The 23,425-nt window shown below is 45.3% G+C and overlaps 1 protein-coding gene across 1 annotated transcript; it reads left to right on the top strand.

Moving 5' to 3' along the window:
• Positions 1–672: 672 nt before the first annotated feature.
• LOC117648510 (NFX1-type zinc finger-containing protein 1-like) lies at positions 673–23,142 on the top strand. Its single transcript, XM_034391017.1, has 21 exons — positions 673–733; positions 915–989; positions 2,456–4,742; positions 5,302–5,516; positions 5,878–5,961; positions 6,263–6,534; positions 7,161–7,304; positions 7,394–7,568; positions 7,898–8,168; positions 9,357–9,525; positions 10,841–11,011; positions 12,703–12,966; positions 14,016–14,253; positions 14,570–14,732; positions 18,052–18,163; positions 18,936–19,147; positions 19,513–19,621; positions 20,164–20,338; positions 20,870–21,165; positions 21,748–21,903; positions 22,397–23,142. The coding sequence occupies exons 1-21, from the start codon at positions 673–675 to the stop codon at positions 22,715–22,717; spliced, it is 5,970 nt and encodes a 1,989-aa protein (XP_034246908.1). The 3' UTR covers positions 22,718–23,142.
• Positions 23,143–23,425: the final 283 nt, after the last annotated feature.

Here is a 23,425-nt window from a genome sequence, read left to right as displayed (position 1 = left end):
TACAGTATTCTCCGTAGGGGCGTACAGTATTCTCCGTATGACCGCACAGTCTTCTCCGTAGGGACTGGAAGACTGTATAGTCCTACGGAGAACACTGTAAGGTCCTCCGTATACGGAGAATATATTCTGTATACTGTGCGGTCCTACGGAAAATACAGTAAGAGCCTACGGAGAATACTGAAAAGGGGGCTACGGAGAATTACCACAAGCTGTTTACAGAATTTTCCGTAGCTTTTAGCCACAGTGTCTCATTTCAGGCGTACACAAGATTACGGGATTGCGGGAAATTTGCTAGGGATTACGCGTGAAATTTTGGAAAATTGGTTCAAAGCGTTGAAAAATGACTCAAAAACGTTGAAAAATGAAAGAACTTTGTCAAGGAATACGTAATTACGGCATGGATTAGCGGAGATCTCCAGCCTATTTGTACACCTAGGATTACGGGGGCGGTGGCCCCCTCGGTATACATGCGCAGGTTCTCTCTCATTCCAGGAGCCTGACATCACGTTGAAACGTGCAAGACAAATTGTCATGCTCCTTTAAGGGTTGTGTCACGCTCGTTTGGATGTAAATGAGTCATAGCTTGGTCGCATTCAAACGCGCGTGACACCATGCTTTAAGAAGCGTGACATTTTGTCACGCTCGTTCAAACGTGATGTCAACGCTCCTAGAATGAGAGTGTTTTCACATCAATTTGAAGTATTAATTCAAACAGTTGTTCATAGGACCCATCGTAAAATACAGCCAATTCAATAAAAAATGACTTTTAATAAAATATATTTATTGGGACGACTTAGACGGAGACCACTTGAGTTGGGACAGGATAACCCCGGGACGTATTGGGCCGGGTAGGAGTGGGTCGGGACGAGTTGTCTTAGACCCCCTGCAAAAAAATTGCCCTTTCACTGTTGCAGCAAAACGCCGTTGCCCGCCTCTCCATCTCCGAGGGCACGCCTCCCTGTCGCCCTCTTCGCCACCCTTCACTGGATGTATGTCCACCAGCGTCTTTTAGATGTTAGATGACAAAAAATTAGGACTTGGTTCGTTGGATGTTTTTCGTGACAGGATTCTTTAAGAATTTGGGTTTACGCTTTTCTTGAGCTTTGGCAAAACCCACTCTGCAAACTCAAGTGTGTGCTATAGTACACTATTTTCACGCGTTCTCATAGAATGGTCCTAACTGCCAGAGTAGCCGAGACAATCCTAACTGTTAGTGTCAATTCAGAACTATACTAAGCGCACATGACGTGAAAAGCGGCCTTTTCTCAAAGTATGTGACGCCAACATACTTCATAAAATTACTCACCGAAGGGCTTGTTACAAAGTTTCGTCCGTGCATACACTGAAAATCCAAGTGTGGGACAGGCATGCACTAGATAACGTGGGACAAAGTGTACGACGCTTGGTAAGTGTGGGACAAAGTGTCCGGACGCTTGTAAGTGTGGGACAAAGTGTCCCACGCTTGGAAGTGTGGGACACGGTTTGTCCCACGCTTGCAAGCAAGTGTGGGACACGGATTTGTCCCACGCTTACAAACGTGGGACACGGTTTGTCCCACGCTTGTAAGTGTGGGACACGGTTTGTCCCACGCTTGTAAGCGTGTAACACGGTTTGTCCCACGCTTGCAAACGTGGGACATTTTGTCCCACGTTATCTAGTGCATGCCTGTCCCACACTTGGATTTTCAGTGTAAATACGTGGACATTGTATTTCAGAGATATCGAGATTCACTGATTTGCAGTGAATATAGTTCATGAACCCTTTAAGGCACTTCTGCAGTTAGGATAGTTCTAAATCTGCACTGACAGTTAGGATTATCCTATTAGGACGCGTCGATTTGGCTTGTACTCACAAGTACAATCCTGTGAGTATGCTCAGCTGAGTACACTGAAACGGGAGTGTGCGCTTAGCTGAGTACACTCCAACGAGAGTGTGCTCTTAGTTCCCATGGAAATGCAGCTGAGTACACGTTCATGGAAGTGTACTTGTGAGTACACGCTGAAGAGAGTGTACTCATGAGTACACTCTGAAGAGAGTGTACTGACTATACTGTTGAGTTGGCAGAGCATGTCAAAAACCACCAAAAGTAATCATGACCCAGATTTCTCATCGGTTTTGTACCTCAATCCCTTCATAGGCCTACTAAAAATCCGAACTAAAAATCGCAACTTCACGCACGTCTAAAAATGCAGTTAAACTAAGATTATCGAAACATGTTCCTCTACACTCGTAAAAGAGTGAAGTTTTAGCTCCAAGAAAATGGAAAGAAACTAGAATATTTTCCGATATTTTCTATTACTTCGGATACGTGCAATTCTTTGAAACCAAACAGGAATTAATCGTCCTTTGCCTAATTTTTTTGTAATCATTTACCTCAATCACTCCAGTTTTCCTCTCTACTCTCAACGGCTCGGTTTTGCGTCTCATAGTAAATTCAATTATTTATCTTTTGCAGGTCGGAATGGTTCCCAAGATGCGTCGAGGAATCCCCCAAGAGAGATTGGATTCAGGAAGCTGGAACAGCTAGCTAAAGACCCTCCCGTCATTCTGGTGGAGAAGTTAAATGAAGAAACTACTCTGGCTCTTTTCAAGCGGTTGACCTCTGAAAAGCAACTGAGGGACGATTGGATACGCCTCGTGGTAACCGTACTGTCGAAGGTGTGTAAGGCGGAGTACACGAACCTAGTCGTGCCTATCCTTAGCACGATATTCCAGAAACAGTTCATTGATCAGCTTCTAGTGCACATCTCTCGCTTGTCTTATGACAATAACCACAACCGCAAGGAGACTGTGGGTGACTTTTTCAATGAACTAACTGTTCTTTGTGGTGGAATTCTGGAACTAACCCCAAATCTTGCGTGTGAGAATCTTGACATAATCCTGAAAAGGGCCTCTCAGGAGCTGGAGGATGTAACCCATTTTGAGGACTGTGAAAAACTTAAAGAAAATCTGAAGGATTTAAGAGAGAAGCTGAAGAGTGAAAAGGAAAGACTCGACAGCATGAAAACTGGTCTCTCCAAGCAAGTGAGCAGCAGTGGCTTTAGCATGAAGCCACCAAATGACTTCCGAGAACTGTCACATTTCCCAGACATAGAAGATATTGTGGTGCAGCATCGTTTCGAGAAACCATTTTTACGCCCCAACAAGGTTAACGTGCAGGAACAAGGTCATTTCCAAAATGTGGATGATTATTTGGACGTTCATTTTCGTCTGATGAGAGAAGACTTCATCCGCCCTTTGCGAGAGGGTATTTCAGATTTCCGGAAGTCATTGGAATTGCGGAAAACTTCTAAAGGTAAGAGGACACCTCGCATTCAGAACGTCCGCATTTACGAGAAAGTTAAAATACTGCACGTCAAAACGGAAGATGAGAATGTTGGGCTCGTTTTGCACTTTGACCCGGAGAAGAAGTTTGCCTCTAAAATTAAGTGGGAGTACTCCAAGCGGCTTATGATGGGATCCCTCCTTGTGCTCTCTGAAAATGAAGAATTTTCCTCCATTGTTCTTGTCACCGTTCACAAACGAGACCAGAAAGAACTTGAGGAGGGTAAAGTGGTGGTAGAGCTCTGTGAAGGTGGCGTGGTTTCTTTGGACTCCCTTCAACGCCAGTACCTCATGGTAGAAAGCCAAGTATTCTTTGGAGCATATTTACCCGTCTTGAAGGCCCTCAAGAACTTCAATGAGAACAATTTCCCCATGGCAGACTATATAGTATATGGTTCGAAGGAACAGAAGCTACCAGATTACGAGGTCCGGGCCCTGGCTGCCGGCAAGCGATTTGATGTGTTCCTCAAGCCTGATGACCCGTCCACAATTGGGTCCAAAGTTGTGGTTGATGTGGGCGACCTGAATACTTGGCCATCCCCCAGCGAGCTGGGCCTGGACGACTCCCAGTACCGCGCTCTGAGCGGCGCGCTGGCCAACAAGCTGATGCTGATCCAAGGTCCGCCTGGCACGGGCAAGACCTTCATCGGGCTCAAGATCGGCGCCTTCCTCATCCAGAACCAGGAGCTGTGGAGGTCGAAGGAGGATCCCAGGCCAATGCTGGTGGTGTGCTACACCAACCACGCCCTGGACCAGTTCCTGACGGGCCTCATGTCAGTCACCAACAGCATCGTCCGGGTCGGAGGCGGCTGCAAGGAACCCAGGCTGGAGCAGCACTCCATCAATTTCCTGCGACGTAATGGTACTAGACCTGCGAGTCTCAGGCAAGTGTACCAGAACATACGGCAGTCGAAGAATAAGTTCCATGCGATTAAAAGCTTGGGGGACCGAATTCGAGGCTGCTCATCTCAACTGAAAGAGGACGCTGCTGGAATAGTCAGCCTGGACGCGTTGCATTGGTTCGGCATCGTCCCGGAAGAGTACCTGGTTCTGACAGACAAGGACATTCTGATGTGGCTTTGCGGCTGCCGGAAGAACGGAGAAGTTCCAGAACTCGTCGAGAGAGACTTCTCTGAGCACATTTTGCAGACCGAAGAGCCTGGATTTGATCATTTGGAATTTTCAACAGAAGAAATGCCAAATATCACAATGTCATTTTCGTTTCGTCAATACGAGGAATTTCTTCGTGAACTACTGGAAGCGGAGACACCACCACGTCCGTATCTGACAAACCTCATGGAAGATTTGAAACGTGAACTTTCTGCCACTGAGTACCCTCGGTACCCTGAGCAACAGGGTCAGCCCCGTCCTGCTGCAATCTGGCGCTTGAACAGCAATGAACGCTTTCAGTTGTACAGGTATGTTTGCTTCCAAGTTTTCATCGTTTTCGGTCGGACATTCGTTTTAAAAATTATCAGGGGCATACTTATTCATTTGTCTTTGGTACGTAGCGAGCGTTTTGAATGATCTCTTTTTGCAATGTCCCTCGTATTCTGAAATTAACGAAGTTTCCACCATTCTTGGTGTTTTGCAATATTTCATTCAACTAAAGTATCGAGATAAAATCTGTAGCAATATTCGAAGTATTACGAGTGTAAAATTGGACTGACAGTAGTGATGATTCATGTCCGTTCGTTGTCTACGAGCGTAGTACACCGTGACCCAAGCTTGAGAGACCTGAACAGGTCTTCAGACCAGTAACTATACATAGAAAATACACAATGAAACGTGTGTCAAGTTTGGGACATTTCCTTACACTAGTACAGTCTTGTCATAACTCTCTGACTTAAACCAACTTTTGAACCGAGAGTTCAAATTTTTCATCTCGGCCTGAGCTCCAACCAGCTCGCATTCACTCCTTCGTGTTTGGAATGCTCGTTTGTCTCAGGCTATCCAACTCTGATTCCTGTGTCGCAGATATTGGAGAGATTCTCTGCTCACTGCCCTGAGCGTCTTCTTCGAGCCACTGCTCGGCGAAATAGACGCAACTCTTCCTGCCCTGTCGAACGAGCTCGCGAGCTGGAGGATGGTTGAGGACCAGCACATAATGGCTGACTACGCCATCATTGGCATGACCACATCATTTGCTGCTTCCCGACAACAGATTCTCAAGGAGCTTAAGCCAAGAATCGGTGAGTGCGCGCACAGTGGGCCAGAAGACCGACGGAGGCGGCCAAAATTCTACACGCGTTTTGAGCTTCACAGTCGCTAAATGGGACTCGAACCGTGCGTGTGACCCCACGAATGGATTCCTCGTTCGGAGAGCAATCCATTGGTGGGGTCACACGTTCGGCTCGAGTCCCATTTAGCGACTCCGGAGCACAAAACGCCTCTAGAATTTCGGCCGCCTCCACCAGTCTTCTGGGCTACAGTGATGCGTTTCCTTGGATTTGATTGCCTTTCCCTTTACAAAATTGTACGTTCCCAAATTTGTAGGTGAAACACCTCTGGGTTATTTAGGATCAATAACGTTCATGATTGATTCTATTTCAGTTATCGTCGAGGAAGCCGCTGAGGTGTTCGAAAGCCACGTTCTTGTTTGTTTGGCTGGTGAAGTGGAGCATCTCATTATGATCGGTGAGACCCCTTTTCATGCTCGTGCACAGAAAATCTCTTCGTATTGCGAAGAAAACGAAGGCTTTGTAAAAATCTATGATGAAATGCTTCGTATTATGAAGCAAATTGTTTCGTAATTTAAAGTACTTATTCACAAGAGGAAGGAATTCGACAATGCTTTCATTTTCTTCGCAGTCAAGAAGCAGATGCTTTGTTAACTTTTTTTTTAAATTTGTGTATTCATTTTCTCGTTTGAAACACTTCGACGATTGGCTCTGCTGAATATTTGAAATGCGTCCGTTAACACTTGTGTGACTTCCAGGTGACCACCAGCAACTTCGCCCCAACCCCTCGGTGCACGAGCTGGGGGTCAAGTACCACCTGAACGTGTCCATGTTCGAGCGGCTCATCAACAACGGCGTGAACTACGTCACGCTGTCCACTCAGCACCGCATGAGACCCGAAGTGGCCAGGCTCATTTGCCCGGCCATCTATCCCAACTTGAAGAACCACCCCTCCGTCGCCGAGTTCCCCGCAGTGCTGGGCGTTCTGAAGAATGTCTTCTTCGTGGACCACCAACACCATGAAGAATATGTACGTTAGCGCACAGTGGGCCAGAAGACCGGCGCAGGCGCCTGGAACTCTGGGCGCGTATTAAGCTCCAGAGACGGGACTCGTACCGAACGTGTGACTCCCACCAATGGATTGCTCTCCGAAAGAGGAATCCATTGGTGGGGTCACACGTTCGGTTCGAGTCCTGTTTAACGACTCTGGAGCTCAAAATACGTCCGGAGTTTGGGCCGGCTGCCGCGGTCTTCTGGCCCACTGTTACATTTCGGGTGCCTTTCCTTAAGGGTATAGAATTCATTACTCGAGTAAATTGCAGGGATCCTTTACTTAACTTAACATTTAACTAACACTGCTTTCGTAACGTAACATAAGACAATGTTCGCTAAAGGTTAAGGGTACGGACTTATGAAAGTACTTGCCAAAGTATATCCAAACAAATTCGAGACATAAAAAAATAACCTACCCTTTTGAAAAGATGTTAGAAGGTAAGGGTAATAACTTTAACTCTTATGATAACGTTATGATGCCCTTATGAGGTAAGTTAAGGATCCCTGGTAAATTGCTTCCACTAGCGCTGAAATGAGGTGGAGTGTCATGGTCACTCAGATCTCCGCTAGAAAATTAATAAACCTTTTCTTCTTTTCATTTAGCTCGAGGATGCCCAGAGCCACCAGAACAGCCACGAGGCCAAATTCCTTTCATCCCTAGTGAAGTACCTGCTGCTGCAAGGTTATGACCCGTCCCGGATTACTGTGCTCAGCACTTACAAAGGACAACAGTATTTCTTTTCCAAGGTATTATGAACATTTATTTCTGTTTTTTTTTTTCGTCCCAGGAGTCCTGGTAGGATTCGTACATCTTCTGCTTACTTATTCTTTTCCAGCTGAAAGCTAACTCACCTCACCTTAAGGACGTCAGGATGACAGTAGTTGACAACTTCCAAGGCGAGGAGTCCGACATCATCCTGCTGTCTTTGGTGCGCAGCAACGAGGAAGACAACGTTGGCTTCCTCAAGACAGAGAACCGAGTGTGCGTGGCTCTGTCTCGAGCAAGGCACGGTGAGTCATCGCATTTCTAGCCTTTTTTCGAAATAAGGCGCACTCTTGAGGGCCGTAAAACAATTTGCAGTTGCAAAAATTTTCATTTTAGGCTCCCCCCTCCCGCTCTGTTCTGTGTTCCCCAAAGTTCTAAACGCGGTTTGAGCTTCAGAGTCGCTAAATGGGACTCGAACCGTACGTGTGACCCCACCAATGGATTCATCGTTCGGAGAGCAATCCAATGGTGGGGTCACACGTTCGGTTCGAGTCCTGTTTAGCGACTCTGGAGCTCAAAACGCGTCTAGAGCTTTGGCCGCCTGCACCGGTCTTCTGACCCACTGTGCTTGCAGGGCTCTACATCATCGGCAACATGGCCAACATGACGAAGGCCGACACGGTGTGGCGCAAGGTGGAGGCGGAGCTGCTGCAACAGGGCGGTATCGGGCCGGCGCTGCCGCTACACTGCGACCGCCACGGCGAGGTGACCCTCGTCGCCACGGCCGAGGACTTCGCCAAGTGCCCGCAGGGAGGCTGCCTGCAGCTCTGCAAGACCCTCATGCCGTGCGGCCACGACTGCAAGCAGGTCTGCCACATCCTGGACATGGAGCACAAGACCGCCAGGTGGGTACTTCCCTATAGACCTGGCCTGCACATACACTGCAAAGCCGGTGGTAAGTTTGCTTGTCACAAATTTGGCAAGCCGTTTTGAATGCCAAAATTTGGCAAGCTTTGGTCGGAAAGGTTAGGTTAGGTTGCCAAATTTTGGCGAACTGGGTGGTTCTTTCGGGCCAAGCTTTGCAATTTTTGGCATTGAAAAGGGCTTGCCAAATTGGTGGCAAGCAAAAACTTACCACCGGTTTTGCAGTGTGCACACACGCCAAATGTTCATGTACAATTTAATTCTTAGTGATGTATGATTTCAGGTCTGTGGACCGTTGTGCTTAAAATTGTGCTCATATTTGAATAAATATATGCATTTTTACGCACAACATTTTGCAAATTCGACGTACGCTCAAAATTGTAATAGTTACACGTTCAAAATTTCTACCCGAACACTGTAGTGCGCACCGCGTACACTCTCAGACTCGTATTGACTTTTTTCTCTCCATTATTGCCTTTTTGTCCTTTGCTTACGTAGTTTTTTAAGCAGCAATAATATGTATTATATCCTTTGTAACCATGTACAATATTGTTCACTATAAAGACTAAATTGTCATCAATTATTGACTATTTTTTAAATCAATTGCGTATTGACTCTTTGTCAATAGCAAATTGACTTTAAGTCAATATAACGAATGAAATCTTACATAGATATTGACGAAATAGTACCTTTTATTGCTGTGTAAAATACTCTTTAACAAAGGACAAAAAGTCAATAACAGTCTGAGAGTGTAGTAAACGTATGTCGACAATTTCATCGGTGGCCTCACGATTTCATGCATGCTAAGTTTTTCGTAAAATTGCACGAAGAACCGCACAAAGTGGTGGGAATTTTCTCTCAGATTTGGTGCGAAACGCATACGCGTCTGAATCATCAATTTTCTGGGCACAATTGTTATGTCTTTGTTTTACCAGAGTGGTAAGGTACAAAGCCATCCTTCACATCAAATGTAAAGTACAATTTTGTACGAGACAGTACAGTTTTCGCCATTTTTGGACCAAATTGTTCAAAATTTTGCACAAATTTGTATGTTAAGTTCTTGTGCACTAAAAACTGTGATGTCTCGTACAAAATTTGTTCAAAAACATGTAGTGCGTTGGAATAGCAGACAGACGGTTTTCACGTAGTTTCTACATGTTGTTTGACAGGTGCATGGAGAAGTGCGAGCGGCCGGCCTGTCCCCAGCAGCACGCTTGCCCCGAGCGGTGCTTCCGGAACCCCTGCCCGCCCTGCCAGGTGCCCAAGGTGGAGCAGCTTGCCTGCGGCCACTCCGCCACCATGGCCTGCCACGTGGACCCCGCCGAGTACAAGTGCAAGGTGACACTTTCATTGATCCAGCCCAAAGTTATTCATGCAAACATTGTTGACCTCATCTTCGTTGAAATGTGACTTTTGACTCGTTCTTTGAACATGTCACCTTCGTTTCAATGTCGATCCACGTTCAAACGAATGTGACATTCTTCATCAATGGCTGTGTCACTTTCCAGCGATGTTGACCTCATATAACGTGACAAAATTAACATTCTAACGATTATGACGTCGCATGCGTTGAATTACAGTGGAGGCCGATCGACTAAGTGAATTATCCTTAAGGGGAGGTTCTGGTGAAAATGCTATTTTCTCTTAAATAGGTCCCACTGTGAAAATTTGTTAAAAATTTGAAGTCTTATCAAGTATTTATTAAAAATTTTCATTGGGGAGGCACATTCTATGCCCTGATTCCTGTCGCAGAGCCTTTTTCTCCCATTTAGGCTATAACTTCAAAAATCTTCTTGCGCATACTAATTTGTCGTAAAAGGTTGGCTTAGACATTTTTCACTTCTTCGATTCATTTTTTAAAAATGCCGGCATGCACATCTCAAAATGTCAATTGCATTTTTATTCGCAAGCTTTCTAACCAAGCATTTCACTATAATTGATCAAAAATGTACAAAAGAGACAAATTTTAGGGACTTTTCAGCTTAAAAAGCTAATAATTAATAACATAATGGTAGTTTTGAGCTATGCATGCCGGAATCTTTTGAAAATGAATCGAAGAAGTGAAAAATGTCAAGGTCAACCTTTCACGACAAAATAGTATGCGCAAGGAGATTTTTTAAGAAACAGCCAAAATAGACTCAAAAACACTCTTTGACTGGGTTTACAGCCTGGCATGTGCCTTGAAAAGTCAAATTTTAGTCTCCTCAATGAAAAATTTTATGTTCCGAACAAGTTATGACTGCAGAATCCATTGGGAAAATGGCAAGATTTTCACCAGAACCTCCCCTTAAATGTTTGTTGGCCTCAGAATAGTAATATTTTGGATGCATGGTTTTATTTATGATAGAACGGCTTAGTGTTCTAATTTGTAAATAATTCCACATGAAGTTTGCATGAACTTTTATGCATTGCAGTCACATTCCCCCGTATTTCGATATAAAATTCATTAATTTTTGTAGAATTTCTCTGAGTTTTAATTTAAAAAATTGACTGAAATTGTTCAAGATTGTTTATGTATTTCGATGTGCAATTAATTTACATTATTTGGAGTTGTTTCCTCTTGGAGCAAGCAATGCGTAACTGAAATGATTTGAATGGTCGCGGCTCTCTTCAAAATTGCCGGATCTAACAACGTTTTTAACTCGTGTTCCAGGTTGTCGTGAACTGCACCCTGCCCGACTGCGGTCACGAGAGGGAGGCCAAATGCCACCAACTGGCGCGTCTGGAGCTGCTGCCCTGCAAGACCCCCTGCACCCTCCGCATGCTGTGCGGCCACACGTGTCGGTCCGACTGCCACGTGCGCAAGGATCCCAACCACGAGCAGGTACTTTCGTTCTAAATTTCACGCGAAGAAATTTTACCGAATACGAAGGAAATGGAATGGTGGTAACATATTACGATCTTCGTTTTTCTACAAATTAAAAAGTTTATAATTTTTTTTCTCGAGATCGGCTTAGTTTGACCTTCAAAGACTACCAACCAAATATTTTGAAGTTTGGGTCATAAATAGCAACATACGCATCTTTCAAAGTTATCGACAAAAGGCTCGTATCATACCCAATTTGCTATTAGTTCAAATTTTCTTGTCCGTAATACGTGTAGTGTGTGCAGAGCTTGGCAACCGTTTTTAGCACGAACTGCACATAATTTCGGCACGTCGTAATTGAAAATGATTTTATGGTCGTTTCAGTGGCATTGTTTACCTCACTTCAGAAGTGATCCCTCTTTTTAGGGATGTTGTTGGGTGGAATCGGTAGGGATATAGGGTAAGGTGCCCAGTGATGGCCATGGTACCAGTGATGGCCACTTGAGACTTAGCGCTGACTTCACAACCAGGCGAGAGAAGTTAAACAATTGAGCTTTTGGGGTTTTGTACCTTCACCTATTAGCAACACAACACCGCAAAAATTTCGCCTCGTAACTGTCTTAGGTGGCCGTAGGGACTTAGCGAACCAAATGATGCGTTTACATGTTTTGTTCATTTTGTAGAGGTGAGATCAAACCAGTAATCACAGCGTTTCTTTCGCAGATTTGGAAGTTTTACTTTATTTCTCACTTATTAGCGTCAAAAACGGAAGCATAGAGCTACTGCCCTCTCAAAACCTAAAGTAGCCATCACCGAGCAGGGCACAGGCCATCACTAAGCAAAGGGTGGCCATCACTGGGCAAACAGCACTGATATTTTGGTTACTCTTTTCACAGAGATAGAATTAAATTTTGCTGCTTTTCAAACTGGAGAACCTTTACTCTATCCTTCTTGCATGCTCCTGAAAATGTCCCAAACAGTAGGTCGATTGAGAGACTTTGTAAATGGGTGAAACACGCAGCTGTGCGCTAAAAGTGGCCATCACTGGGCACCTTACCCTAGACCGACAGCAAAGAATAAAAGCTCTTCAAATTATGTGAGAACTGTCAGAGCTCAGAAAAGTCTAAGGGTGAAGATTGTCCATATTATGGTGAAAATTCATGGTAGTGCAGCTGACTTCGTAACTTACAGTTCAAAATTCATTGTACGTCACATATATTTTGTCGAATTTCTTTTGTAATATGGAGAAAACCTCCACCATAATATACATGTTGGTGCAGCCTTTCACCGTAAGACAAGTAGAGTGTAGGAATATTGGTCCATTCCCAGGAAAAAACTCCCGAGATTCTTGAGAAAATGGGCCAATACACTGCAGGAAATAACCACAACAAAAGTACACAAATTTCTGGCAAATTTTTTATCAGGAATTTAGTGTACTTCTCAAGTACAACAATTGTTGTACAAAGCACAATGGAACCGGCATGACGAGTGCCGTGCAGTCCAGGGCTCGTTGTGGTTTGAACAATTCTCGTTGTACTTTCTACAATCCCTGTTGTACTTTTATTGTACAGTTTTTGTTGTACTTTTGTTGTACTTTTGTTGTACTATCCACACTTTTTCTTGCAGTGTATCCAGGAGATGGGTTTACTGTGTTCGTATGTGAACTCAGCACAACCCGAACACCTTCTGATGGTGCGTTTGCTTTCCAGGTGAAGTGCATGCAGCCCTGCGGGCAGAAGAGGCACGGCTGCCTCGCCGACCCCGGACACCAGTGCCGCCTGGTGTGCCACCAGGCGTGCGAGGAGTGCACCGAGCAGGTGCAGAAGACCCTGCCCTGCGGCCACAAACACAAGATGAAGTGCAACGCGGACGCGTCCGAGTTCCAGTGCAGGCTCAAATGCGACAGGACCCTGTCCTGCGGACACAAGTGCAGCAAGAAGTGCTTCGAGCCGTGCGAGCCGTGCACCGTGCAGGTGAGTTTTGTCGCTCGCAGAGTGCACACTGCGAAAAGTCGCTTCTTGTCACGAAGAAAGGAACGGCATTGTAAAATCTACGAAGAAATGAATCTTGTTACGAAGAGGAATTCTTTGTTGTATGAAACGTTTATTCATCATACGTAGCAGTTTGGCAATGCCTTCATTTCCTTCGTAATTATGATCCACGCCTTGTTGGCTTGTCTTGAGTGCTCTGACGTAGTCGACACGAATTTGCTTGTGTGTTTAGCATTCATTCATGCGGTAGGCATTTTCGGAATCTCTACTTTGAGTTTCAAAGAAGCTTATTTGCCACACTCCATAGAAGTCTGGAGCAACATCAAATTTTGCGTTCCATTCGCTCAAAGCGCCTGCGAACTTGGTCTCCGCTGTCCCGTTGAGCGCCTGTGTGTTGCGGGCTTGCCTACCCGCCCTTCGCAGGCGCTATCCTCCCAGCGGCTGCTCCAACGAGAGTCGCGTTTTCCTCGAAACTTTTCGCAACATCACTCCATTTGTATTCTCTGATAAATTGTTTCGAATCAATTGGTAAATCCCGGAAAATGCGTATGAATCTCCGTGGGAAATTTCGTTATTTTTTTTTCGCTACTGTCGGGAACTTGTAGGTAATAGTGACATTGGATGTTTTCGAATATTCCAAAGATCCGAGGCCCTTCTTATTCGAAAATTTGTAACAATTTTCTAAGGCGAAGTTATTGCGACCAATGTATCACTCTCAGCACTTTATTGACGTTTTGCTCCTTTTGTCAGTACTTAAGCAAGTAATTTGTGCAACCATAATACGTACTTTTCTTTTTTAAAGAACTACTGAAGAAATATTAAATAATGTACTGACAATTTGGCTTTGTCCATAATTTTACGAAGGAAATTAGTCATACATACTTAGAGACTCCTAAGTGTTATTGTTGCTTATACGAAAACGTAATTAATGAGGAAAAAGTCAGCAACGTGCTGAGAGTGATTGATCCAATAGGAGTGATCATTGTGTGAGACATACTCTCTATTCCCACTGACATGTTTCTTGTCCGCAGGTGTCCAAGACGGTGCCCGCGTGCGGCCACGCGCAGGTGATGAGTTGCGGCGAGTCCCCCGCCCTGTTCCGGAACTGCAAGGCTCCCTGCGAACGCCTGCTGCCGTGTGGACACCGCTGTGGATTACAGTGTAGGCAGGACTGCCTGGGCGGCCGCTGCCGCCAGATGGTGCCGTACCCGCGCGCCGCGGCGTGCGGGCACACCATCAGCGTACCGTGCTCCCTCAAGAACGACTACGGTAGGAGAATACTTTGAGCAACGCGTGCTCAGTGGGCTAGAAGACCGGTGAAGGCGGCCAGAATACAGGACGCGTTTCGAGCTCCAGAGTCGCTGAATAGGACTCGAACCGAACGTGCGACCCCACTGATGGATTGCTCTCCGAACGAGGAATCTATTGGTGGGGTCACACGCTCGGTCCGAGTTCCATGTAGTGACTCAAGCTTAGAATGTGTCTAGAATTTTGGCCGCCTCCACCGGTCTTCTGGCCCACCGTGCGCAGCAAGAGGATGTAGTTTGTGAGTTCCTCTGCTGATTTGCGTGTCTACCCTTTGCAGCCCCCAACAGCAGCGACCTGCTGGCGCTGTGCAGGCAGCCCTGCCGTGCCTTGCTCAAGCCCTGCGACCACCAGTGCGGCGGTTCGTGCGGGGAGTGCCTGCAGGGACGCCTGCACCAGCCCTGCAAGTCCAAGTGTGAGAGGCAGCTGCTCTGCGGACACGTGTGAGTACACTGGAGTCATTATAGTCCAGGAAAGTTAGTCTCAAAACGGCCCTGACCCGGACAAAAATCGCAACAGCAGGGAACTTTCAGGATGTGTTTGGGGGTGTCCTGGGAACATTTCCTGAAAGTTCCCAAAAAATCCCTTCATACGTTCACCCGTGAGGGGCGTTCAAAGTCCGCCATTTTGAACTTTTGCCGCTCACCCGTTCATCGAACATAGTTTCCGAACTATTTGACCTACAGTGACGTGCGACAGCTCAAACTGCTCGTTAAGGATGCATCTTTTGGTTGTATTTATCAGAACGAACGATTTATGCCGTTTACACTGCTAAAAAATCAAAAAATCAACAAAAATGTGTTTTTACAGTTTTTTGGTTTAACTTTTAACCTGTTTCACGGCCAAATGAGTAGGAATATCGAAAAATGTCTTTCTCTTAACGTTGTAGAGCGGAGTTTTCTAATGCGATTAGCCGCCTCGAACATAGCTCTAAGTGCAAAATTACGCTCTCAGCAGTCTGAACAAGGGCGGAAAGCGTGCTTCGGCGGCACACATACTGCGGGTTGCCTACCCGCCCCTTAGGGCACTTCCCATGCTTCCCGAGACGAGTAAAAAAAATATTGTCGTAGAGCGATGCGGTTTTCGCCATTCGAAGCGCAATGAAATGCAGAATCCAGCCATATATACTTTTGTCGAATTAGTCCAGGCATTTTTTGCCCAGGAACTCGAAAAACTAAAGTTTTCTGTTCAGGAAGTGTTCAAGAATCGACTGTGTCAATCTCAGAGCAAAACAAGAGCCATTTCCAAAAAAATACCTTTTATGACAATCGCAGGAAAGGCTTTGCTGTAAACGCTGATGTAAGATCGAAGCCTGTACGTCAACTAGAACCAAATCTAGACCGCCGACAGTTCTGGACGGCAGAGCTTGGTCGCCCAAGCTGCCTATCGGCGTTGTGGACCAACTTTGAGCGGCTTCTAATTCCAATCCAACGTGCTTGCAGGGTCCCCCATTGCTGAGGAGTAGTATTTCGATCGTTCTTGTGCCCTCATTGGAATGGAAACACGACTGGCTACCTCAGTTTAGGCAAAATCCACTCTCAAAGTTGCCGAAATCGTCGACCGATGCCAAAATATCGCCAATCGAGCGGACTTCAAGTAGCTTTTGTGTTCAATCGGGGGGCCGTAATGACACAGTCTGTTCGGGATATTTTTCTCTTTTGCCCCCCTATATATGCTCAGCTTAAGGAACACGACTATCGGCTTAAGTTGAGCCTTGGCCTCTGCTCAAAGAGTGTAACTTTTGCGATTTCAATACTTTTTTCGCTATAATGCAGAAATATCATAAAACTTTGAGCCAAAACTAAAGCCGATAGTCGTGTTCCTTAAGCTGAGCATATATAGGGGGGCAAAAGAGAAAAATATCCCGAACAGACTGTGTCATTACGGCCCCCCGATTGGACACAAAAGCTACTTGAAGTCCGCTCGATTGGCGATATTTTGGCATCGGTCGACGATTTCGGCAACTTTGAGAGTGGATTTTGCCTAAACTGAGGTAGCCAGTCGTGTTTCCATTCCAATGAGGGCACAAGAACGATCGAAATACTACTCCTCAGCAATGGGGTACCCTGTAAGCACGTTGGATTGGAATTAGAAGCCGCTCAAAGTTGGTCCACAACGCCGATAGGCAGCTTGGGCGACCAAGCTCTGCCGTCCAGAACTGTCGGCGGTCTAGATTTGGTTCTAGTTGACGTACAGGCTTCGATCTTACATCAGCGTTTACAGCAAAGCCTTTCCTGCGATTGTCATAAAAGGTATTTTTTTGGAAATGGCTCTTGTTTTGCTCTGAGATTGACACAGTCGATTCTTGAACACTTCCTGAACAGAAAACTTTAGTTTTTCGAGTTCCTGGGCAAAAAATGCCTGGACTAATTCGACAAAAGTATATATGGTTGGATTCTGCATTTCATTGCGCTTCGAATGGCGAAAACCGCATCGCTCTACGACAATATTTTTTTTACTCGTCTCGGGAAGCATGGGAAGTGCCCTAAGGGGCGGGTAGGCAACCCGCAGTATGTGTGCCGCCGAAGCACGCTTTCCGCCCTTGTTCAGACTGCTGAGAGCGTAATTTTGCACTTAGAGCTATGTTCGAGGCGGCTAATCGCATTAGAAAACTCCGCTCTACAACGTTAAGAGAAAGACATTTTTCGATATTCCTACTCATTTGGCCGTGAAACAGGTTAAAAGTTAAACCAAAAAACTGTAAAAACACATTTTTGTTGATTTTTTGATTTTTTAGCAGTGTAAACGGCATAAATCGTTCGTTCTGATAAATACAACCAAAAGATGCATCCTTAACGAGCAGTTTGAGCTGTCGCACGTCACTGTAGGTCAAATAGTTCGGAAACTATGTTCGATGAACGGGTGAGCAGCAAAAGTTCAAAATGGCGAACTTTGAACGCCCCTCACGGGTGAACGTATGAAGGGATTTTTTGGGAACTTTCAGGAAATGTTCCCAGGACACCCCCAAACACGTCCTGAAAGTTCCCAGCTGTTGCGATTTTTGTCCGGGTCAAAGTCTAACTTTCCTGGACTATTATTTGACACGCCGCCTTTCATTGCTAACTTATTTACCTATCACAGCTTGTCATTAGGTACTTTTGTGTTCGACTCCTTTCTCATTTTGGGTATGTTCAGTTTCTTGTATATGTAAGAAAAGTCGCACACTACAAACCTTACTGTCTATAGTATACTCAGTACACACTTAAAAACGCATGATTGGCACCGCTCCACCGCTCTGCGTCCCTGACACACGAGGCCCATAACTCCATGTAAAGCATAGGCATTTCTAAGTGTGTTGTGTACTTGCCAAGCATGCATTTGTAAAGTGTGTTCTTGCAAGCATGCATTTGTAAGCGTGTACTTAGTAGAAAGTTAGGTTTGCAGTGTACTAATTCGTTCGAGACTTTTATCATTTTTTCCCGCAACTATTGCATTCTTTATCCCTTACATTTTGGCAGTAACAGATCTAGCTTTTGACTTACTGGGATCATCGCATCGCTCAAAATGAAAATTGGGCAACGGTCATCGTCCCTAAGTTGTCTTACAGGGACGGGGTATCCAGGGGTATCCAACTTTTGAGTACCCCAAAACATGCCTCTTTTATCATAACTTCGGAAATTAACGGGTTAGTTAGTGCACTGAATTGCTTTACAAACTTTCTAGACCAATTTTAGTGCACTTAAAGGTTGGATGTCCTCCCCTTCATCGATCATCTCCCTTTTGTTATTGGGATGTTTGACATTTTCCTGTTTGGTTTGCCAGGTGCAAGGAGGCGTGCCCCAAGGTCTGCCCACCGTGCACCCTGCCCTGCGAGCAGAAGTGCATCCACTCGTCTTGCAACCACCGTTGTGGCATACCGTGCGCTCCGTGTAAGGTACGTTGGATTGGCAAGACGATGCTTCCCTTGGCCCCTTCTAATCCGAAACCATCGTTGAGTCGCGTACACACACTGAATGTTCACGTACTTTTCTTGTCCACGACTATTGCCGCATTTGGGCAGGTGTGAGCTAAGCACACTTTTATCCATTCGTCACAATGTTTCCATATTGTGCTGAAGTTTCTATTCAGTAGTACCTAATTTATCCTCAAATTCCAATTTACACATGTTCATATAAAGCATTAGATATGAACAAAAAGTCCTCAAGTATGTAATGCACATACCTGCTGGCATTCTGCGACAACTTACTGCACACAGAATTTCTAAATTTTTTTTTGTGCACAAGCTTTGCACAGAATTTTGCACGCGTTTTAAAGTGCTCGAATTTGTTCGTAACTAAGCACTAAAAGTGTGCGTTGTTTCACTTGAAAACATGCGTTTTACCCGCTCAGTTTTGTGTATGTGCTATGCGCATAAAAACTACATGGTTATTTTGTCTGTGAAAGCAACATATCATAAGAGCAGATTTCTTACGAGATCACCTTCCTAACCCAAGGGGAAACAACTCCAGCCAAATTCATACACCTAAATTCATTAAATATGTAAAATTTACTAAAATTCCTATCCATTGAAATCCGACTGAAATTCATCGAATTTCGACTGAAATTCATCCCAATTTGACTGAGATTCGTCAAAATTCCAGTGAATTGTGTTGCATTTGTACACCGAAATTTACAGTGATGTTCCTTTGTCCTAACCTAACCTCCAGGAGCCGTGCAGTCGGCGCTGCGCGCACGGCCAGTGCCCCAGGCGCTGCGGCGACAAGTGCACCTTCGAGTGCAAGGAAGCCTGCCGGGCGAAGGTGGAGGACTGCGGCCACGACTGCATCGGGCTGTGCGGCGACCCCTGCGTCTGCAAGGAGTGCAACTTGGAGGAGGTCACCACCATCTTCTTCGGCACGGAGGAAGAGGAAGGTGCCAGGTAATGACTCTTCAAGCCTTTCAAAACCAGTATTGTCGGCCTTTCAAAGAAAAGTCGGTCGTTACTATAACGTAGTTTTTACGAACTATTTCTTTCTATAACAATTAAAATCGTGTGATCGTGCTGACACAACTGTAAGCATGGAAAAATATTTTGTTCATATTTGTACGCAAAATCGCACAAATTCGTTCGTCCAAAATTGCGTATAAATTTGTACCGAAATCTCTCATGCGCTAAATTGTGTGCGAACATTAACAAAACTTTTACACGGGGATTAAGTGTGTCTCCTGGAATTACGTGCGGTGTTTTGCGATACACTGACACTTTTTAAAAGTATTTGTATTATTTTTGTTTTGTCATTTCAGATTCATCATGCTGCCCGACTGCAAGCACATCGTGGAGGCAGGCAGCCTTGACGATTGGATGTCCGTCGACAACACGGAAGATGGCAAACCGTCTGAGATTAAACCCAAAGTAAGTGCGCGGGTAAAACGTCACGAAGTATTTTGAGCATATGTAAGGTCTGTTAAGTTTGTGACTCGTAGAGATAGCTCGTAAATGACGAGGTATTTTCTTAGTAAGCTTTTCTATGCTCAAAATACTTTGTTATAACAAGCTTCTTTTCTTCGTAAGGCCTAAAATAGCTTGTTAGATTTTGAGAGTATGGCATCCACCGAAGGCTTATTGGTATTCCAGGAATCTGGTGCCACAATCGGCCTGTCTTGTTTGAACTTCGTATGGGTTTCGTACACTTAAAATGTTGTATAGTGAAGATTCTCCATAATATGGGGAGAATGTTCCATATTATGGTGGTGCAGCTGTCTTCATAACATCCCTTTGAGAATTCACTATACCTTTTTGACGAATTTTGTTTTGTATTATGGAGAAAATCTCCACTATAATATGGTGGTGCAGCCTTTCACCGTATGACATTTAGTGTAGAGCTGCAATATGTTTCCAGTTGTCTAGTTTGCACTTCGAGTTTACAAACTACAATCTCAATTGCTCCGTTGCAGGTTTGTCCCAAATGCACTGCGCCGATTACGAGCTGTCAACGATACAGCAACGTCATGAAGAAGGTCGCCATGGACATCGCGGCCGTCAAGAGGCAGTTCTACGACAAAACCAAGATCCAGTCACACCTGGACAAGACTCGGGAGCTCCTCAAGGACATATCCAACTTCCCGATAGGTATGCACTTCTATTTCCCTTTCCTTAACGAGCTTCCAACACACTAAATGTTATGCACTATTTTGTATGAGACATCACATTTTTCTGTGCACACGAAATATTTGTTCAATTTTCGTACGAAAAACTGCACATTTTTCGAAATTTTTGTACAAATTTGTACAAAATTTGGTACATAATTTTGTACGATAAGTTCGTGTGCACTAAAAACTGTGACGTCTCGTTCAAAATTTGTACAAAAACATTAAGTGTTGACCGCATCGAGTTACGGTGACGCTGGGTATAGGTGGTGGCGGCTTCTTCTATGCAGATTCGCCATTACGTCTGTTCCAATAGACGTTTTATTTTTTTAGGGAATTCTCTAGTTTTATAAACACGTGAACTATTTTGTACTCCTTCAGACGTAATATTATTAAAATGCCAATTGAAGGTCGAGTGTGTGCAGCTCCAGCGTCGTTGTGTTCCAATATTAATTTATTTTTAGTTTAAAATTTATGTCATTATTTTATTTCAACCTCCCCGGCCCTGTTGCAGAGTTCTCCTCGGCCCGCGTGCTGACGCTCGACGTGGTCCGCTTCCTGGAAGGCGTCGAGAAGAAGATGCCGCGAGGCAGGGAGTCCGGCACCAGGAGGGTGTCGCCGCTCAACACGAGCGAGGCCAAGAACCTGGAGCAGAAGGTGCAAATCCTCAGGAGCCTGTGGCGGATTGTGGACAAGGTGGTCCAGGACGACAGCATCAGCTCCAGCGGGAGGACGGAGATCGAGCAGGCGGTGGAGCTGCTGTGCAGCAACCTGAGGCAGCGCGACCCGGTTCGACTCAGCGAGCAAGAGGCAAGTTCCCACACTGGATTTTTGTGTTCAATTTTTTTTTTCACGTGGTGCTCCATGGTTTGAAATCTTTGCTTGAAACTCTGCTCATGCACTGGTAGAACTAAAGCTTAACTCTATGCTTGAGTCAAGCATAAAGTTACGCTTGAAGACGTTACGCTTGAAATGAAGCATACTCGGGAAATTCCCCCATGCATTTAGATAGGGGGAATCTTGGCCGATGAGCCTGTTACGCTTGATTTATGGCGTAAACCGGCGTAAACTGATTACGCTTAAATTCATGCACTTTTGCATATGCATATTCCGCGTATGCTCAAAATTGTGCAAGTTACACCGAATTTCAGTTGAATTTTGATGAATTTCAGACAAAAGCTACTGAATTTTGAGAAGAATTTCCGTGAATTATTTCATAATTTTGATGAATTTCGACAAGTTTTACATGTTCGCTGAATTTTGGTGTACTAATTTGGCTGGAGTTGTTTCCCCTTGAGTTGCACGTTCAAAATTCAGCTCAATCATTTTGTGCACCCTTTTCGTCGCGACGCTAACTGGTACTTTTTTTTAACACTCACAATTTTCTACCAGGCCTCCGACGTGAGCTTGGCGCTGGAGCGTTTGCAGCGTCTGGTGGAGCTTCTGCAAGTGGAGAGCGGGCCCAGCTTCCGGCAGTTGCAGGCATCTGACAAACTAGCTCACGCGGACATTTCCAGGGTCGTGAGGGGACTTTCTCCCTACTCTGAGGTAAGGCTCGACGAAAGTTTGTCGTGAAAACTTCTTTGAACTACGAAGCATTCTTTTAAATAATAAATTTAATATGTTGCCACGGCACGGGGCAGTTTTCTAGTTTTATAAAACACTGTGTTATCGAAAACTTTTTTGAAGAACCCAAAGGTTTGATTTACCCGTGCATTTTCAAAGTAATTGTCCTTGTGTAATCAATCCACTAATTTAGTCAGAGCACAGTGGGCCGGAAGACCGGTGGAGGCGGTCAAAATCCTGGACGCGTTTTGTGCTCCAGAGTCGCTAAATGGGACTCGAACCGAACGTGTGACCCCACCAATGGATTGCTCTCCGCACGAGGAATCCATTGGTGGGGTCACACGCTTCGTTCGCGAGTCCTCTTCGGCGACTCTGGAGCTCAAAACGCGTCAGGAGTTTTGGCCGCCTCCACCGGTCTTCTGGCCCATTGTGCAGAGATCCATACTGTCTTCTAACCGTGGTGCTTGTCCTACAGGAGCAGGACCTGAGGATCCGCAAGCAGCTGGAGGCGCTGGCCGCGTCGGCCCTCGTGAGCATCTCCCGCGAAGAGCTCGCCGCCATCGTGGCCGCCATGGACATGCTGCCGGGACACTGGTTCCGCTGCCCCAACGGCCACCCCTACTGCATCACGGAGTGCGGCGGCGCCATGCAGGAGGCCGACTGCCCCGTGGAGGGCTGCGGCGCTCGCATCGGCGGGGGCAACCACCAGCTGCGGAGGGACAACACCCTGGCAGGGGACATCGACAACGCCAGAGCTCCGGCGTGGAACAACACCATGCAGTACTATGAACTTTGAACGAGTTCCTCTTGTGTTGACGTGCTCAGTGAAAACTGTCAACATCTCATCACTCTAGTTTATAACTTATTTTTTAAGCGACGTATCTGTCGTTGATATTATTGTTCTGATTTATCTGTAAGGTTAATATTTAATGAAGTCTTAATGTTTTTATCTGATTGCATAAATGATAGGTTAATATTTAATGAATTCTTGATGTTTTTATCTGATTGCATAAATGATGCAGAACCTCTGCCCTTCAGGGTTAAGTACTATTCGTAAGTTATTATTAACGTGCTCTATTGGGGCTTGGTGATTCGAGTAATGTGATTTCTATTAAGTTAAGATGGCGTCTGATTTTATCGTAGTATCTTAAACAAGCCCTATTTTTAAATGTACTCAAGAGCACTGTTTATTCAAAGTGTCAATAAATATTTTATAGTGCACGCACGCGTTGTGTTGTTGATCCCATGCAACTAATTGCGATGCGATGCCTGGTGGATCGAGTGGTGGGTGGCAACGACATTCTAGTGCAGAGTCGGAATTTTCCGAGGGGGCAACCACGTCCGATGTTTGGGGACACAAGATTTCTTAAGTCGAAAGATTTCTTCGGATTTCGCAAGATTTCGTCCAGTTTCACGCCTAAAATCTGACTGTTTTTTTGCCTTTTGGGGAAAAGATTTCGTATTTCCAGATATTTCAAGGGCTCCAGGGGACTCATGATTTCTC

The sequence above is a fragment of the Thrips palmi genome, unplaced genomic scaffold (assembly GCF_012932325.1).
Source record: "Thrips palmi isolate BJ-2018 unplaced genomic scaffold, TpBJ-2018v1 HiC_scaffold_3, whole genome shotgun sequence".
NCBI classification, from domain to species: domain Eukaryota; kingdom Metazoa; phylum Arthropoda; class Insecta; order Thysanoptera; family Thripidae; genus Thrips; species Thrips palmi.
Note: the sequence above shows the minus strand (reverse complement) of the source record. Positions and strands in the feature narration are given on the sequence as shown.

What these genes read in the sequence shown, in the direction of transcription:
- LOC117648510 (XM_034391017.1), top strand. Translation starts at nt 673, where the DNA reads ATGAGAGTGTTTTCACATCAATTTGAAGTATTAATTCAAACAGTTGTT. An exon ending in CCGCCGAGTACAAGTGCAAG is followed by an intron (nt 9,526 to 10,840) that starts GTGACACTTTCA and finishes CTCGTGTTCCAG; the next exon opens with GTTGTCGTGAACTGCACCCT. An exon ending in TTCGACTCAGCGAGCAAGAG is followed by an intron (nt 21,166 to 21,747) that starts GCAAGTTCCCAC and finishes ATTTTCTACCAG; the next exon opens with GCCTCCGACGTGAGCTTGGC.